Source organism: Brassica napus, chromosome C3 (assembly GCF_020379485.1).
Source record: "Brassica napus cultivar Da-Ae chromosome C3, Da-Ae, whole genome shotgun sequence".
Lineage (NCBI taxonomy): Eukaryota > Viridiplantae > Streptophyta > Magnoliopsida > Brassicales > Brassicaceae > Brassica > Brassica napus.
The window spans coordinates 34,317,371-34,334,923 of NC_063446.1; the positions used below are offsets into that span (position 1 = coordinate 34,317,371).

At 37.8% G+C, this 17,553-nt stretch overlaps 5 protein-coding genes across 5 annotated transcripts; 3 read left to right on the plus strand and 2 right to left on the minus strand.

The window, feature by feature from the left end:
• Positions 1-1,356: 1,356 nt before the first annotated feature.
• On the plus strand, positions 1,357-3,703 carry LOC106426762 (nuclear receptor coactivator 7). Its single transcript, XM_013867493.3, has 8 exons — positions 1,357-1,681; positions 1,818-2,128; positions 2,226-2,298; positions 2,385-2,465; positions 2,568-2,631; positions 3,064-3,151; positions 3,245-3,329; positions 3,417-3,703. Exons 1-8 carry the CDS (start codon positions 1,577-1,579, stop codon positions 3,456-3,458), a joined length of 849 nt encoding a protein of 282 aa, XP_013722947.1. The 5' UTR covers positions 1,357-1,576; the 3' UTR covers positions 3,459-3,703.
• LOC106426763 (protein PROTON GRADIENT REGULATION 5, chloroplastic) lies at positions 3,615-4,483 on the minus strand. Its single transcript, XM_013867494.3, has 2 exons — positions 4,050-4,483; positions 3,615-3,953 (listed from the first exon to the last, which is right to left on the minus strand). The coding sequence occupies exons 1-2, from the start codon at positions 4,341-4,343 to the stop codon at positions 3,849-3,851; spliced, it is 399 nt and encodes a 132-aa protein (XP_013722948.1). The 5' UTR covers positions 4,344-4,483; the 3' UTR covers positions 3,615-3,848.
• A 181-nt stretch (positions 4,484-4,664) lies between these two features.
• On the minus strand, positions 4,665-6,044 carry LOC106439789 (autophagy-related protein 8d). The gene is made up of 5 exons (XM_013881301.3): positions 5,889-6,044; positions 5,397-5,452; positions 5,257-5,309; positions 5,041-5,159; positions 4,665-4,939 (listed from the first exon to the last, which is right to left on the minus strand). The coding sequence occupies exons 1-5, from the start codon at positions 5,923-5,925 to the stop codon at positions 4,845-4,847; spliced, it is 360 nt and encodes a 119-aa protein (XP_013736755.2). The 5' UTR covers positions 5,926-6,044; the 3' UTR covers positions 4,665-4,844.
• Positions 6,045-8,813: 2,769 nt separating this feature from the next.
• On the plus strand, positions 8,814-14,124 carry LOC106389431 (aconitate hydratase 3, mitochondrial). The gene is made up of 19 exons (XM_013829677.3): positions 8,814-9,272; positions 9,362-9,466; positions 9,708-9,961; positions 10,044-10,229; positions 10,424-10,585; positions 10,755-10,899; positions 10,988-11,130; positions 11,204-11,260; positions 11,355-11,434; positions 11,519-11,594; positions 11,722-11,907; positions 11,995-12,062; positions 12,155-12,273; positions 12,369-12,490; positions 12,585-12,683; positions 12,768-13,247; positions 13,330-13,428; positions 13,505-13,747; positions 13,829-14,124. Exons 1-19 carry the CDS (start codon positions 8,978-8,980, stop codon positions 13,895-13,897), a joined length of 2,988 nt encoding a protein of 995 aa, XP_013685131.2. The 5' UTR covers positions 8,814-8,977; the 3' UTR covers positions 13,898-14,124.
• Positions 14,125-14,517: 393 nt separating this feature from the next.
• On the plus strand, positions 14,518-17,453 carry LOC106389430. The gene is made up of 10 exons (XM_013829676.3): positions 14,518-14,783; positions 14,943-15,096; positions 15,572-15,746; positions 15,913-16,028; positions 16,125-16,184; positions 16,304-16,442; positions 16,549-16,615; positions 16,698-16,769; positions 16,867-16,932; positions 17,064-17,453. Exons 1-10 carry the CDS (start codon positions 14,592-14,594, stop codon positions 17,202-17,204), a joined length of 1,182 nt encoding a protein of 393 aa, XP_013685130.1. The 5' UTR covers positions 14,518-14,591; the 3' UTR covers positions 17,205-17,453.
• The last annotated feature ends 100 nt before the right edge of the window (positions 17,454-17,553 follow it).

Below are 17,553 nucleotides of genomic sequence, written 5' to 3' on the forward strand. Positions count from 1 at the left end.
TTTTTTATAACAAAATTTATCATTATACGATCCTGCTAAATGCTTGATCTACTGTCGTTTGGCCATCAAAATGTACACGTAATACCAACATTGATTTAGTCGACATAGAAATATCTTCCAAAAAATTCGAAGTAATTCTGCTTCTTCTGCAGCTTTATCTAAAGCTATATATGACCAATGGTTTGCTCAATCATTTGACAACTCTATGACTCTAAATGGTGACCATGAGAATTGGTGGGAATAGTGAATTCGTTATCATTCCTAACAATTTACACCATTTAGAAGGAATATTTGTTCCTATGATTCTTTTACATTCCTTAACATCTAAGGAATAATAGACTACAATTATTCCTTATCAAATTAGGAAAGAAATAGTTTTTTCTCTTATTTTATTCCTTTCATTCTTTTCCTTCTTGTTTCTCATATTTTTTTAATGGTTACCGGTTAGCATGCGAAGATCACGGAGAAGTACAGGTTAGTATGGAGTGCACGATGTTTTCCTTCCTTAAAATACATTTTGATTTATTTTAATTTTGTATAGAATAGTCGTTGTTTGAAGTGGACACGGCCACCTTTAGGATGGAAAAAATGTAACACTAATGGATCATTTCATCACTTAATGCTCCAGGGCAGTGCTGGTTGGGTTATCATGGATGATAATGTGACTTATAAAGGTTCAGCTCAAGCAAAAAGAAGACGGATACAAGATGCTTTGGAAAGTGAATTGCAAGCCATTCTTATGGCATTATAACATTGTTGGAGTATGGGTTAGCGTCAGATCATATTGGAAAGTGACTGTCAAAAGACAATAGATATCCTTAATAATAGACTGCTTCTCTTTGGATATTACAACGGAATGAGAGATATTAACTGGTGAACCACGCGGTGGTAGGCTAGTGGTCTCGAGGGAGCAACAGCCTCAATACGGACCCAGCTTCGAAACCCCGTGTGGCCACCCGGACTAGCGTTAAATCGCAAGAATACGTGGAGTGCTGTGGGCTTTGTGGGACCAACCGTGGGCTTCATGGTTGGTCGCCGAATCTCCACAGTTATCAAAAAAAAAAAAAAAGATATTAACTAGAGGGCAAGAAAATTTCGGAACATCAATTTCCAATGGACGAGTAGGAATGCAAATAAAATTCGCAGATTGCTTAGTAAAACGGCTAGAAACATGAATAGATTTTAAGTTTTATTACTATGTACCTTAATATTTATTTACCTGCACTTTTGCACGTAGACCACATACATTCGAACTAAAGTAATAAAATCAGATGTTATAAATAAAAAGAAAAGAATAGTCGTTGTTTGAAAAGTAAAAAAAGACAGAAATGCAAATTACTTCAGTTTCCCCCCTTAGTCATCGTCTGTTCTGTTTTTGATTAATTAATGTTTGACTCGAGTCTTCTCTTTTTTTTTTTTTTTTAGAGCTGTCATCTCCGAGACTCATGCGAGTCAGGTTCTCTCTCTGTCTCACCCTCTTTTCTTCCTTCCTTGCCCCCCACCACCGACAATTCTCTCCGCATCTGGACACACCATCATCGTCTCCGACAAAAATCGTCTGTCTCTGATCATCGCAATGCACGCTCTAAAGGACAAAGTCTCCCAGAAGCTTTCGAATCTCTTCGCCGATTCCCCTTCCCAATCTGCATCTCCTCGCCATTCCCTCACCGATTCTCCAAAGGTATATTTCCTTCACGTCTCTCGATCATCTCTCTCTCTCTCTCTCTCTCTATTGTCCTCTGATTTGGATCTCGTTCGAAACCAAAAGATCATTGTCTCAATTACTAATGCGTTTCGATTGAATGTGTATGTTGTAGGCTTCAGCGAAATCGTTTACTTCGTATTTCTCATTTGGTGCTCGAAACGAGAACGAAGATTCCGAATCTGAATCATTTCCTCCTCCTCCTCCAATTAGAACAGACAGCTACGAGTCTGTTGAGAATTGCAAACAAGAAGAAGATTGCAAAAAGAACCAATCTTCTTCGACAACGGTAGGCAATGATGACTACGAAGGAGAGATGAAGGAGTTAACAGAGAGCTCTGCTTTTATCTCTGCTGACTTGTGCGAGTTCTTGCACGCGTGTCTTCCCAATATCGTTAGGGGATGCAAATGGGTCTTGCTATACAGGTTAAAAAAAAAAGAGAATGATGTTTACTTTTGTTGAATAAGAGAGACTTGTTTGGTTTTTTGGTTATTAACTACTTTTAATTCGGATGAAGGGCAGTACGTTGAAGCATGGGATATCGCTTCGTACGCTTCTGCGTAAAAGTGCTGAGCTTCCTGGTCCTTGTTTGCTGGTATGTTTGCTGCCATGCCCTCTTAGATACATTCTGAAAAAAAAATGTTGAATAGGAGAGATGTGATGATTGGGGTAATGGGGTAGGTTGCTGGAGACAAACAAGGTGCGGTTTTTGGTGCTATGCTGGAATGTCCGTTAACAACTACTCCTAAGAGGAAGTATCAGGCATGCTTACTACTTGTTGTGATGATATTCGCACTCGTTGGCGTTTGCCTTTCAGTGTTATTAATATTCAAATTGCTGATTCTTCACATGTTTTGATGACAGGGTACAAGCCAGACATTCTTGTTCACAACTATTTATGGTCAACCACGCATATTTAGACCTACCGGTAACATTCTCATTCTCGACTGTTTCTTCTGAACTATTTATGGTCACCACACATATATGGGAGGAAGAATATTGAGATAACTGAAAAGTGAAATCTGAGTAGAATGATCAAGTCTCTCTCCCAATAACAGATCTTAAGAATATTGGTTCAGAACTGTTCCTCATCAGGAACTTGATACATACTTGTTCTATGTAGTTTAATTGTAGCTGTAAACCATCTTAGTGAAAGAAGGAAATAGACTTAGTATAGTAGATGATGGAAGGGGAAAGTACCTTGTTAAGGATAAGTTGTGGAAGTTTAACCTTTTCTGTTATTTAGAACCTATTCCATGTAATTTTTGCATGATCCCTAAACATTGTAATGCAAGCATATATAAAGTCAATCCCCTCAAGTATGTGTACTCAGTGACCTTCTTTGTAAAATTGTGTGCAGGTGCCAACCGATATTACTACATGTGCATGAATGAGTTTTTGGCGTTTGGAGGTGGAGGAAGCTTTGCGCTATGTTTAGACGAAGATTTGTAAGGCGCTTTCTTGCTCCATATTATTTTGAAAAATTGCCACTTTCTAATCGTTTTGATGTTTACTCAAACGGAATGTTTACTTTGAACAAGGTTAAAAGCAACAAGTGGACCTTCTGAAACATTTGGCAACGAATGCTTAGCTAGCAGCACAGAGTTTGAGTTGAAGAATGTCGAGGTAAACATCAAGTTCAACATAATTATACAATCTTGACATGGATCTTGAAGTAAAGCAATTCATGTTCATGTTATTAAAAATCTGCAGCTTTGGGGATTTGCGCATGCGTCTCAGTACCTCTCCTCCTGATCCTGGAGATTCTTTCTTTGAAGAGAATTGATATATCTCAAAAAAAGAAAGCTTACCCATCTTTTTGTATCTGTTAATTGTTTCAAAGTTATGATTAGGCTTAAGACAGTTTTCAGAGTTTTACATGATTGTATCTGTGTTACCAAGAATACCAACTCAGCTGTGACATTTTTTTTTTTACTGAGAACAAAAGTGTAATTTTTTTGTTTTATACATATAAGATTAATGTGGGTTTCAAAGAGTAATATCATCTCAGAGAGTGATGAAGATAACTTTGAGAAGGAGAATGGCAGTTTATGTTTTAAAAGAGGTTTGGAAAAAATACATCTAGACAGGAAACAAGAAGAAGAAGAGGATTGTATACAGAGACAAGAAGAAGAGGAAGGGATCTCAAGCCAGGAAGCCAAGCCTCTCTCCATTCTTCTTAGCAAGCCTAATCAATCCTTGTCTCTGCTTTGCATCAGCTCCTATCGATTTGCAGAACTCTGTAATCACCTAAATAAAAAGAAAAAAGGAAAAAAAAGCTCATTGATTCTTTCTTCTTTGCACTAAGTTTTCAAGATCTAATTTAGAGAATGATGAATTTTAAACCTGAGAGTGTAAAGCAATGGCTTTGCCTCTAAGCTGATTAAACCTCTTCTTGCCTACTATGTTCCTGGTGACAACGACTAGAGGAGCGAATAAGCCTTTGCCTTCGTTGACATTCTTCATCATTGGCTGTACTCTGATGGGTTTCCGTGAGAGTTTTGCAAAGTGTTGCCGTGGCGCAGTTGTTTTGGCGAGCATGGTGTGGTAATCCTCGCCGCAGATTGAACTTCCCCAACCTCCATAGAATGAAGTTCCTAGTAAACCTTGACTCGCAGAAAGTGAAGCAGCAGCAGCCATAGGAATCAGCTTTCTCTCTCTCTCTGTGATAAACTGCTAATGGTGGAGAGAGGAGGTTTGTGTGTTATTTTGGTTCTGGATGGAGAAACGATAGCCACAAATATGATTGTGGTTTTGCTACATCACTCTTTCTCCACCGTCCGATTATATTTTTTAATTCTTCTCCACTCTTTAATCAGATTAGTCAATGTCTGACCCAAGTGGCTTCGGTAATCTTAATTTACGGGGATTGTTTTTACAGCCAGGTTGTTGTCAAAATGTAATATTACAACGTGACAGTAATGAATGATATTTGTAAAGATGACTTGGAGAGAATTAGAATGCGGTTAATAGTAGTAGCATCAAAGCAAAGCAAGACCATGAAACGAATATATGTTCCACCATAACAAAGCAAGTTCCGTAGTTTCAGAGATAACCAAGGAGAGAGAGAGAAATCGAAAGAATGTACATAGCAGACCGATGCATCAAGGTTCAGAGATATATTGGTAGCTCCAAAGCGCATTAGAAGATCCCGAACGTGTTCTCGCCACTGTAACTCATGTAGAGAAACCCGTCTTCGTCTTTGTGCTCTTCATAAATCGCAGACATTATCGCAGCTGCAATAAAAGAAAAGATGATAACACTACCACTAGTAGCAAAAAAAGATCTGATCAGCTACTTGAACTGGACAAGAAAGATGATTAGGGAATAATCAAACCAGTAGGTGGAAGAACGTTCTTGACGAAAATGAAGATGGCTTTCTCAGGACTAAGCTTGATACGCTTGCGTACAACATAAACAAACTGACCAACAGTCAGATCAGCTGGGACCAAGTACCTGAAAGTTTTTCAGGTGACACAAGTCAGGAAGCCATATCAAGAACTTGCATACATATCCCCTAAGCAATAAGCTATGAAAAAAAAAAGAAACATACTTTTTCTTATCAATATCAGGGACATCGCTCTTCTCGGCTCTTTCCACAATGACCTGCACAATATCAAAAGTACATAATAAGCCAAAGTATGAAACTTTTCTTGGAAGAAGATAGATGGTGGAGAGTCTGGTAGTACATACAGGTATTCTATCTGGGTACTTGTCCCTGATACGAGAAGCTTCAGCTTGTCTCTTTTCTGCAACATATTAAGATCAATCAATATTCTACTTGAACACAGAGTATCAATAATAATATGTTTCAATCAAGATTACGTATACACTAATCCAAAAGACTGATACGGCGTTTCTATGTAAACAATCAAGTGAATATGATTATCTTTAATCATCCATTAGTTCCGATACATGAACAGAGATTAATATTGTATATGAGGATTGGAGAGACAAGTGCAATCTTCAATCGTATGCTTTAAATCAACGCATATGCGAAAAGCAATTGAAATTGACGAAACCTGGTACTCGAATTGACATGTTTCTAAGATTAAAGCAAACCAGATTTTCGAAATTTCGCTAAAAACCCGAGGGATGAGATACAACGATCATCAAGATTGGGCGATTAGGGTTAAATCAGAAGATGAAAAGCGTTCAGAAGGAGGGGGGAAGGCGAAAACTAACCGAGAGGATGCTCTTGCTTGAAGGAACTGATCGCCATAACTGCACGCGTTTCGCTGAGAGAGAGAGGGAGAGGAAGAAGATAATTGAGAAGGAGGGTTTGCTAAACGTCGAATTGGGATATCGAACGAGATGCACTTGAAATATTTATAGTCTTTACATACATATATATATATTAAATTTTTTTTGCCAGCTAGAGATTACCTTTCAGAAAATGACTAGCATAGCACTAAAAAATTTTTTTCCACAGATATAGCCTCTAACAATAAAAATGATCAAAATAACACTTAATATTTTATCAAAAGAGATAAATATACACTAATACTCCAATGGTAAATTAATTTAGACATTAAGATTTAGAGTTAAGGGGTGGGGTTTATGATTTAGGGTTTAGGGTTTAGAGTTTAGGGTTTAGAGTTTAGGGGTGGAGTTTAGGGTTTAGAATTAAGAGGTGGAGTTTAGGGTTTAGGGTTTAGGGTTAAGGGTTTAGGGTTTAGAGTTTAGAGTTTTTGGTTTTAGGGTTTAGAGTTGGGGATTGGGGTTTTGGGATAAGATTTCAAAGTTTGAAAAATAAAAAAAATTTAAATTTTTCAAAACATAAAATGTTATTTTGGTCATTTTAGTTTTTGAAGACTATTTTTGTGACATAAAGTTAGAAATGTACTATTTTGAAAATTTGTCCATTATCTTTAGGTATTAACATTAAATGCGGTTTTTACATATTACATGAACATACTCAACAAATATATTTTTACCAATTTGAAACTTGAAAAGTAATAACACAATACTAACTTGCACAATTAAAGTATAGACTAATAAACAACTTTGTCCAACTTCGTCATTGGTCTAAAATGATATTATCTTTGCTGGTATATATTGTAAACAAAAACTTTTTATCGATTATAAAATGACCGGATACAATCTACTTGTTACATCGCAATCCATCCACACACTTCCGCTTTGATATCGCATAACACATAAGAACTACCTCATCGGTTGAGATCTAAAAAGATTCTAAATAATAAAATATTTTTATTTCAATTAATTTTAATTAATTAATTAAATTTAAATTTACAATACCTAAGCTACTTACATCATGACAATGACAAGTGAAAATAAGAATACTAATAAGGTTCTCATATGTCCTCAAATGTGAACTTTTTCTTGTTTTCTTTCCAAATTTTTTTTGTTATTTTATAATTATTAGAACTCCGTCGAGATTTCATCGATGGAATTGCTCTAAATGGATCACCATTTTCGTAGTCCTTTAACATTGGTGAGAATATTCTAAAAGTCAAGTTCTCCATTAAGAATATCTTCCCTGCTAAAACTATAATGCCAAATCTTCCTGCATATGTTGTATTTAATTCTTTATGGCAGTCAGCGTTTTTTTTTTTTATGATTCAACATTGACCTTTTCTTCTTTTTAACAGTGACATCCAATATTTGTTAGAATAAAATTGCCAGCACTGATGCATCATTGATCTCATTAGGTAATGATCATGATCCTAAAGTGAGAGATATGGCATCTCCAATGTAAGAGAAGTAAGTTTGACAAATATTAGGATGGTTTAGATAACATGAACCCCATATTTATTGTTGCTATTGTTTTTGATCCATATAGTAAGATGGTGTTTCCTACCATTTGCTTTGAGAAGATGTACATCAAAAATAGTTCAACTTCTATTGAAATGAAAGAAAAAGCCACAAGTCTTTTACATAAGTTGTTTGATGCATATAAATATTTCAAAACAGGAACATGAACATGTCAAAAGAAAGTGAAACTGGACATACGGGTTGTTTGGTTACTAATGGTGGATTTTCATCTAGTAGCACTCATTGTTGCTCCACAATATTCCCCATGATTATCAACAAAATGAAGTATGTGAACCAGTGTGTAGAAACATCTAATGAATTAAGTATTTACTTGATGGAAAAGGTTAAAGTAGAATCAGCTAATAACCTGGAAGCAAGCTATGATAAATTTATCATGGTGGAGAACAATGTGAAGTGCCCTACTTTGTCTGAAATAGCAAAAATATTCTTGTGAATTCTATCTCCACTGTTATATCTGAATCTTTTTTTAAGCATTGTTGGTAAAATATTAGATCCGAATAGGAGGTTCCTTTCTTTTATATGGTTAGAACTTAGAAGCGTTGATCTTGACATAAAATAGGATATAACTGTAGTTTTATCTGACAGACAAAAGAATATCGAATATATGAATTCATGGACTCTCTAGTAGAAAATATTCAATATTTTATTTTGCAAGCACTGATTTATTAGATTTATAAGAAATAGCTCAACTTAATCAAATTTTACTAACAATTTCCATCTATATGTGAACGTAGTTTCATGTTTGATTGGAGGAAACATGACTTTGAATCTTTGATGGATACCAACTATGAAGAATAAAAAAGCTTTTATTTCATACTTGTTTTTTGTTTTTGATTATTTATATATTAAAATTTTTAAACTTTGGTTTTAGTTCTAAATCGACTTTTATTCGATGATAGAAATATTTATATTTCTTTTGTTGTTCTTTGATATTCTATTATTTATAAATATCTCGCATTTTTTTTTAATAAATGATTGCTTTAGTAACATGACTCCTACAGTTCATATCATATGAAATCAAACTAAGTAATTGTCATTTTAAATTCATTTTTTTTTCTCGAAAGAAAAGAATCTAAAATGACAATTATATTTTAGTAACAAAAAAACTGAAAAACCTAATAAACCGAACCGAAATCGAAATTATATACGATTTGAACAAGCCCATTTACAACAGTATTCACACCTTTTTCACGGTCCAGACTCCAGAGTATCATTTCTGATCGATCTATCAAGAGAAGAAATGCTTTGTGCAAACGGGGCCCACAGAGACATTATCGCACTTCCAATATTCTCTTTAATATGGAACTCATCAGCGGCCCTAGTCTTCGTTTCGTATAGTCTCCACACGCCTCTCTCTCTCACCTTCAGTCGTCAGACCTCGCCTCCATGTTCGTTTCCATCTGATTCATCATCAATCATCCTTCCTATAATCATCAGAATCCTCAATCTGAAACCGTGATTTGATTTCTCTCACCATGTATAAAACCACATCTTCCTCCCTCCTTCGAGCCGCTTCTTCTCGCTCTCCACTCCTCTCCTCCCGATCGTCCCTGTCTCAATCCTCCTCCTCCTCCGCCGCATCCGCATCTCCTTCCCCGCCTTCGTCTCTTCTCGGTCGGAGACCTTTCGCCACTTCCTCACCCGCTTTCCGATCGCTTCCTCGATGGAGCCATTGCCTTCACTCCAGACTGTCTCCGTTTCGCCTCAGCTCTCAGATCAGAGCCGTCTCTCCCGGTTTAGACCGGCTCGAGAGGAAATTCTCTTCCATGGGTAATAATTTCTCTGAGAAACGATCGGATCTAGCTTCGATTTCGCAAATCATAAGAGTTTTTCTTTATTTGTTTTTTTTTTTGTTTCAGCGTCGGAGCATCCGTTCAAGGGGATTTTCACTACTCTTCCTAAGCCTGGTGGTGGCGAGTTCGGGAAGTTTTACAGCTTGCCTGCTCTCAACGATCCAAGGATTGGTAAATATTAATCTCTTATCAACGGTTTGGTTGATTCACTAGAGGAGGGATTTATTAGAGTAAATCAATTGTATGGTTTAGGTTGGTTAAATGTCTGTTTGTATTGGACCGTGTAAACCGGAATCAGCTCATACTATAACAGCTGACTTCCTTCTTCATTTTGGTCTAACGAGAATAACAGAAAGTTTGTTACACAAAATCATCTTAGGAGTGATCTAATTTCATTATCGCTGTTTTGTAGATAAACTGCCTTACTCTATCAGGATTCTCCTTGAATCCGCGATTCGTAACTGTGATAACTTCCAAGTCACCAAGGAAGATGTTGAGAAGATTATCGACTGGGAAAAGACTGCTCCTAAACAAGTCGAGATTCCGTTCAAGCCAGCTCGTGTTCTTCTTCAGGACTTTACTGGAGTCCCCGCTGTTGTTGACCTTGCTTGTATGCGTGATGCTATGAACAAACTCGGCAGTGATTCCAACAAAATCAACCCTTTGGTACTTTTTTCAATTTTCTTTTGTTGCAATGTGTTTTGGCTTAGGCTTCTGGATTTTTCTTACGTTGGGCAATGTCTCCCAGGTTCCAGTGGATCTTGTGATTGACCATTCTGTTCAAGTTGATGTTGCTCGATCTGAGAATGCAGTGCAAGCAAATATGGAGCTTGAGTTCCAGAGGAACAAGGAGAGGTTTGCTTTCCTTAAATGGGGATCTACTGCTTTCCAGAACATGCTTGTTGTGCCTCCTGGCTCTGGTATTGTGCATCAGGTAACTATTTTGCAGTGTGCAACTCCATGCTTTTGGTTCTCCGTATATATCATTTTCAAATGTTTCCAGTGTATTGAAATGTTGTTTACATTTTATTATCTTCATTTGTTCATTTTGATGGCTCTGGTATTGTGCATCAGGTAACTATTTTGCGTAGTTTTGGTCTCGGTTTAACCCTGATTTGAAAATGTCAGGTCAATTTGGAATATCTTGGAAGAGTTGTGTTCAACACCCAAGGCGTTCTCTACCCAGACAGTGTGGTTGGAACTGATTCACACACAACTATGATTGATGGGTTGGGAGTTGCTGGATGGGGAGTTGGTGGCATTGAAGCTGAGGCGACAATGCTTGGCCAGGTAAACTATTGATTGTTGACATCACCCACATCTTATACTGCTAAATCGGGAGATTACTTTACTAGACATAGATTGGACCACTTTATTTTGTAACTCTTCTGCTCCCGGTCAGTGAGATTTTTGTTATATTCAACCGTTCTTCTAATGATAAGTCTTATTGCTTTGTCAGCCGATGAGTATGGTATTGCCCGGTGTCGTTGGATTCAAGCTGTCCGGGAAAATGCGTAATGGTGTTACAGCTACTGATTTGGTTCTAACAGTGACTCAGATACTCAGGAAGCATGGTGTTGTTGGAAAGTTTGTTGAGTTTTATGGTAATCTATTGTCTTTTGAACTCTTAAGTGTTCTGCTCCTTTTTAAAGACGTTTTTTTGGAGAATCTCAAGTCTTTTTTTCTTATTAGGTGATGGTATGAGTGGTCTGTCCCTAGCTGACAGGGCCACAATTGCCAATATGTCTCCCGAGTATGGTGCAACCATGGGCTTCTTCCCTGTGGATCATGTTACTCTACAGTATCTCAAATTGACTGGAAGAAGTGATGAGACTGTAAGTATTTTGTCTTTTAATCTCTTTTCTTTTTATATTCATATCTCTGGGCTGATTTAATACTTTATGGCAGGTGGCCATGATTGAAGCGTACCTTCGGGCAAACAATATGTTTGTCGACTACGATGAGGTACATCAGCCTTATCCTTTACATGTTTGGGGTTTTGGCTTTTCATCTCCTTTCTTGTTTTTATTTCACTTCTTTGCTTTGTGAATAAATTCAGCCTCAACAAGATCGAGCTTACTCGTCATATCTGGAACTGAACCTGGACAATGTTGAACCTTGCATTTCTGGACCAAAGAGGTATGGGTTCTCTTGATTCTTGTAGTCACTAAGTGTATTGTCTTATTACTTGATCAGACAATCTTATTGATATCTACTGTGCAGGCCACATGATCGTGTTCCTTTGAAGGAAATGAAAGCTGATTGGAACTCATGTCTCGACAGTAAAGTTGGGTTCAAGGTATGTAATTAGAAGCTTCGTTATGTGGAAGTCTTATTTCTTAAGCGCCTACTCGGTCTATGTACTGTCTGTTGTTGCACATTTTGGATGTTACAGTTTATTTACGAATTGTGCTTAACATTTGCAGGGTTTTGCAATCCCTAAAGAGGCACAGGAAAAAGTGGCAAACTTTTCCTTTAATGGAAAACCAGCAGAGATTACACATGGAAGTGTGGTGATTGCTGCGATCACAAGCTGTACTAATACATCAAACCCCAGTGTCATGCTTGGTGCTGGTCTTGTTGCGAAAAAGGCTTGTGACCTTGGCCTACAGGTTGGTTTCAATCACTAGATCAAACTAGAAATCTCTCCGATACTTTGACTTTTTCTAATCCCTTGTAAAAAAATTTTGCCACTCTAGGTTAAGCCTTGGATAAAGACAAGTCTTGCGCCAGGCTCCGGAGTTGTTACAAAATACTTACTAAAGAGGTATGTCATATTATTTTCAACTTGTCTGTTGTTAAAGGCTTAAAGCTTTCTTCTGTGTGGAAAAAATTAAGTTTACATTACACTCCATGCAGTGGACTGCAAGAATATCTGAACCAGCAAGGTTTCAATATTGTGGGTTATGGCTGCACTACGTGCATTGGTAACTCTGGAGAAATTAATGAATCAGTGGGAGCTGCTATCACAGAAAATGGTACTTTTTGAGATTCACAACTAAGACTTACTTTGGACTTTCTGCCTTTATATTACACTAAATTATGTGGCTAATTTGTTATTGCTTATTGTTAGACATTGTGGCGGCTGCTGTGCTTTCTGGAAACAGGAACTTTGAGGGTCGTGTTCATCCGCTAACAAGAGCCAACTACCTTGCATCTCCTCCTCTGGTTGTTGCCTACGCTCTTGCTGGAACGGTAATAAATTGCGTGAACTTGTCAAATTTCAACCTGCATTTTTGTCCTCATCATATTGCTAATTTAACACTCTTTTTTTCATCTTATTTCCCAGGTTAACATCGACTTTGAAACAGAGCCTATCGGCACTGGAAAGAACGGCAAGGACGTCTTCCTAAGGGACATCTGGCCAACCACGGAAGAAATTGCTGAGGTATATATATTTAACTTACAACCAGAGAACAAAACTCCCCTCTGATACAGGATTATTAAACTAGTCTTTCGACATATGGACCAGGTTGTTCAATCCAGTGTTTTGCCTGACATGTTCCGAGCAACATACGAGTCGATCACCAAGGGTAACCCGATGTGGAATGAGCTGTCTGTTCCTGAAAACACCCTCTACTCATGGGATCCCAAGTCGACTTACATTCACGAGCCACCATACTTCAAGGACATGACCATGGATCCTCCAGGTCCACACAGTGTGAAGGATGCTTACTGTTTGCTCAACTTTGGGGACAGTATCACCACTGATCACATCTCTCCAGCTGGAAACATCCAAAAGGACAGTCCCGCTGCAAAATATCTCATGGAGCGTGGGGTTGATCGCAAGGACTTCAACTCATATGGAAGTCGCCGTGGGAATGACGAAATAATGGCCAGGGGAACTTTTGCTAACATCCGTATCGTTAACAAGCTCATGAATGGGGAAGTTGGACCCAAGACTGTTCACATTCCTTCTGGAGAGAAGCTTTCAGTCTTCGACGCAGCCATGGTTCGTTTGTTTGTTTTATCTAATCAAACTTTATACTATTGATTATAAAGTTGATCATGTTCAATGTCTACTGTATTATCAGAGGTACAAGTCATCTGGTGAAGACACGATTATTCTAGCTGGAGCCGAGTATGGAAGTGGTAGCTCACGTGATTGGGCGGCTAAGGGACCTATGCTACAGGTTTGTTTAGAACCCCTTTCGCTTGCATAAACTTGTCACTAAATTTTACATCCACTGAGACATTTGAACTTTTCAGGGTGTGAAAGCAGTGATAGCCAAGAGTTTCGAAAGGATTCACCGAAGCAACTTGGTGGGAATGGGAATCATCCCGTTGTGCTTTAAGTCTGGTGAAGATGCAGACACACTTGGATTGACGGGTCATGAGCGTTACACTATCCATCTCCCAACCGATATCTCAGAGATAAGACCTGGCCAAGATGTTACCGTCACTACTGACAACGGAAAGTCTTTCAGTTGCACAGTCCGCTTTGACACTGAGGTAAGTGAAGAGAATAGAATAATCCGTTTTCAAAAAGGCATTTTCTCAATGTGAACTAATTAATGGGGGGTAAATGTGCAGGTGGAATTGGCATACTTCAACCATGGAGGTATACTTCCATATGTCATCAGAAACTTGAGCAAGCAGTAGTGGAAAGGTGAAAGGAACTGATGCATCTTTTTTAATAAAGAGAAAAGGAGCTTTATGACCTGTTTTTTCATAATGTGATTTTTATTTTTTTTAAAAAGAAGGCAGATAAGTCTGTCGAGATTTCAGTTGTAAGTTTACTCGTATGGCTCCCTTTTAAGTTTGTGCAACTTGCAAGGCATGAATGTATTATTCTCCTAAAGAAATAAAAACGAATCTCTCTCTCTCAATAGATCTTTTAAATCTTCGTATTAATGGAAAATGCTGCGGATGTATAGCAATCAAATGTTAAGATTATTCAACAATGGCCTCAAACAAAAGTAATCAAACAACAGATCCATGTCGAACTTTCTTTAAGAAATTAAACAGCTTAATGATCAAATTCCAAGTATGATCAAACCTTATTAATAAGATTAAACTAAATTAGAGGATCAATTCCAACTACTGTACGTTGAACCATATTAATTTTAGATTTATATTTTCTGTTCTTTAAGCCCGTGTTTAGACTTTACAAATAATAGACGTCAAAAAAAAAAAAAAAAAAGACTTTACAAATAATCATCGTCGTTAACGCCGCCTCTTAACGGCAAACGTCAAATCCTGATCCTGAAGAAAGAGTTTCGACGCGGCGCTTTTTTTTTTTTTTTTTTTTTTTGACTCTTTCGTCATCTTCCCGTTAGATGCAGTTTTCGTAGCGATGGCAGAGATCAGAATCGCCGACGAAGACGACCACCTGGAGCTTACCGTCCGCGATCTCGATTCACCGGATTTGGAAAAATCAGCCTCGGTCCCTTCATTAGCTTCCGGCGAAATCGTCCCTCTCCTGAGTCAGAACCAAAGACCCAGGTTCAACATCTTCTCCCCCTCCTACGCTCGACGCAGACCAAGGGTAAGACAAATAACTCCTCTAGCTTTGATCAGCACAATTCGATACGATTTCAATTGGAAAGTAAACTGATTCCATGTAATGCTTGCCTAATTTTGATATTCCACAAGAAGTGAGATCAGATTTCGTTTGGAATGTTGAGTGTGAGGTGTTTGTGTGCAGGAGCAAGTGATTAGAGTAAGTGAAAGTGAGATATCACCAGTAATTCAGTTTTCATCATGGGTTTGGAGTGGGTCACGTTACTCTGGCTTACTCTGTATGGCCTTGTCATCCACACTCTACCTCATCATGGAGTTACTTTCAGTTTCTTTTTCTGGTTAGTGACTCTCCTTTTGATTTTATCATCTTTGTGCTGTGTTTCATGGGTTTGTGTAACTTTTTGGAGAAGACTAGAAAGAATTATTACTTCTTTTCAACATATATAAATTATTTTTGTGTTAACATCTTGTCCTTTGTTCACATTGTGGGAATCTATATTGGATGTTTTGTAAATTTTCTGTCTTTTCTAGTTGAAAATGGAATCTCTACTTAGAGTAGTGCAAGTTTATTTCAAACCATTTTAGCTTTATCAGTTATCTATACATATGGAATTTATTTGTGTTTAAAGCTCTGCATCTTGTCCTTTGCTCACATGGTGGGATGTTTAGGTGTCTGAAACGGTGGACCTGTTTTTAGCTTGTCTTATCCAGTTGAAAATGGAATCTCTACTTAGAATAGTGCAATCTTAGTTCACCCTTTTAGCTTTTTCAGTTATCCAAATATATTGATGTGGATGCCTTTGCTTATGACAGTTGAGCCGATTCCTTTGTTTGAGACCGCGTTCCTGAGATGCACTATTATCTTGATACTATCATACATTTGCTTGAAAAGAATCGGACAACCAGTGTTTGGACCTGCGCATGCCAGGAAGCTTTTGATTTCACGAGCCCTTGTGGGTTATCTTTCTTTGTTTAGTTTCATCTTTAGGTAATCAAACTTACACTCTGCTCACATTTCATTAACCATTATATCAATTTGTTTTGAAATCTCAGTTAGCAACTGTCTCTTTTCACACAAATCAGTTTGTCATTGGTAGCAAAATGAGACTTGTAACCCTCTTTTTCACTTGTGTTGTTGACATTATGAACCACAGCATCCAAATGTTGCCCTTGTCCCAAGCTATTGTACTAAGCTTTGTGAATCCAGTTATGGCTTCCATTGCAGCACGTGTTATTTTGCATGAGAAGTTGAAAATAACTGATATTGGAGGTACAGAGCTTTTTCCTCTAGCTTTAGCTCCTGATGTGTATGCACTGTGAGCTGACAACAAAGCAAGTGTTTGACCTTTTTTCTGCACTGGTCCAGGTCTTGCTTGCAGCTTCTTTGGCGTTCTTTTTATTTTCGGCCCAACACTTACTGTCCAAGGTACAGAAGTGAGTTAACAAAATAGTTCCATTTAATGTATTCATAAAACTCCACCTGGATGTCCTTTATGCATGAGGAAACGAAGGTGTCATGTTGATTCACTTATCTTCTCTTGGTAGTTGGATCAGAAGTAAAGAGTGAAAATCTCAAAGGAAACCATCATATTTATGCGCTCTTGTTGGGTTTATTTTCATCAATCACTGGAGGAGTCAGCTATTGTCTCATAAAGGCAGCTGCTAAAGCATCGGAACAGCCAGTGTGAGATTTAAGATTCAGATGTGTCGTTGATCCAACATGGTTTGCCTCTTTAGTGAAAATTTTGAAGTTCAATGAAGAAATCAATCAATGATTTGCATTTTCGCAGGAACACGGTCCTTTCGTTTGGTTTGGTAGCTTGCCCAGCTGCAGCTATTTGTATGTTTTCCTTGGAGGTATGTTTTGTGCAAGTACAAAAAAGTGTTGCTTGATCATTACTCTTACTCATGACTCATAACCTTGATTCTTCTTATACAGAGCTTTGTGCTACCAGCGTTTGAGACCCTTATTTGCATGATTGTACTTGGGTTGCTGGCGTTTTGTGCTGAGGTGAGACATTCAACAACCTTCTGCTTCTGCACAGTTTTTTATTTTGCAGGCAAGTCTCATGATTAAGGTGATGTGTGTGTTTTCTACTGGTTTAAAGGTACTTTTGGCACGTGGACTTCAGCTTGAGAAAATCAGCAAAGCCGCAAACGTATTGTACATCGAGGTAGAGTTCCATTTCCTTAATAATAATGACAGTCTGAGGGTTTAGGACAGAGATGATGAATCTTGCTTCGGTTCGCCACTAAGGTGTGAAGTAGAAAGACTTAGTTTTGAGTTGTCTTTCTTGTGGGTTAGGTGGTGTTGTCGCAGTTATGGATACTTGGTAGCGGAAAAGCAGGATCGTCAGGCTTGTTTAGCCGCATTGTTGGGTGTTTGCTCATTCTCATGTCGGTGAGCTACACCATTTACACGGGACCTGCTAAAGATACAGAATAAGCATCAGCGTAGTAGCATTGTCCCATTTTTATTCTATTTTTTTTTTTTGTATTTTCTTTTGCCTACTCTACTTGTTGGTACAATGCAAAATCCAAACCTCAGTAACTCCATCTTTTCCTCAGTAACTCCATCTTTTTGGGTATTAAATTTCATTTATTTTTGGTTACTAGCCTTGGAAATATGACAACACTTTGTATGTTAGTTGTGTTGATTAGTTCTGGATAACGTAATATGGTTTATGTTTATTTAGTTGATAGCTACACAGAAAAAGAAACGGTTTCATCTCTTGCAACAAAAAACATTTTGTTTGATACTTAGGCAGTAGGCTTAAGCTAATTACTAGTATAAA

Coding starts and splice junctions, on each gene's coding strand:
- LOC106426762 (XM_013867493.3), top strand. CDS start 1,577: ATGCACGCTCTAAAGGACAAAGTCTCCCAGAAGCTTTCGAATCTCTTC. Junction 2,299..2,384: donor TTCCTGGTCCTTGTTTGCTG/GTATGTTTGCTG, acceptor GTAATGGGGTAG/GTTGCTGGAGACAAACAAGG. Junction 2,466..2,567: donor CTCCTAAGAGGAAGTATCAG/GCATGCTTACTA, acceptor TTTTGATGACAG/GGTACAAGCCAGACATTCTT.
- LOC106426763 (XM_013867494.3), bottom strand. CDS start 4,343: ATGGCTGCTGCTGCTTCACTTTCTGCGAGTCAAGGTTTACTAGGAACT. Junction 3,954..4,049: donor CCATTGCTTTACACTCTCAG/GTTTAAAATTCA, acceptor CTTTTTATTTAG/GTGATTACAGAGTTCTGCAA.
- LOC106439789 (XM_013881301.3), bottom strand. CDS start 5,925: ATGGCGATCAGTTCCTTCAAGCAAGAGCATCCTCTCG. Junction 5,453..5,888: donor CAAGCAAGAGCATCCTCTCG/GTTAGTTTTCGC, acceptor AATATGTTGCAG/AAAAGAGACAAGCTGAAGCT. Junction 5,310..5,396: donor AGTACCCAGATAGAATACCT/GTATGTACTACC, acceptor GATATTGTGCAG/GTCATTGTGGAAAGAGCCGA.
- LOC106389431 (XM_013829677.3), top strand. CDS start 8,978: ATGTATAAAACCACATCTTCCTCCCTCCTTCGAGCCGCTTCTTCTCGC. Junction 9,273..9,361: donor GAGGAAATTCTCTTCCATGG/GTAATAATTTCT, acceptor TTTTTGTTTCAG/CGTCGGAGCATCCGTTCAAG. Junction 10,586..10,754: donor AGGCGACAATGCTTGGCCAG/GTAAACTATTGA, acceptor TTGCTTTGTCAG/CCGATGAGTATGGTATTGCC.
- LOC106389430 (XM_013829676.3), top strand. CDS start 14,592: ATGGCAGAGATCAGAATCGCCGACGAAGACGACCACCTGGAGCTTACC. Junction 16,029..16,124: donor GAAAATAACTGATATTGGAG/GTACAGAGCTTT, acceptor GCACTGGTCCAG/GTCTTGCTTGCAGCTTCTTT. Junction 16,933..17,063: donor CAAACGTATTGTACATCGAG/GTAGAGTTCCAT, acceptor CTTGTGGGTTAG/GTGGTGTTGTCGCAGTTATG.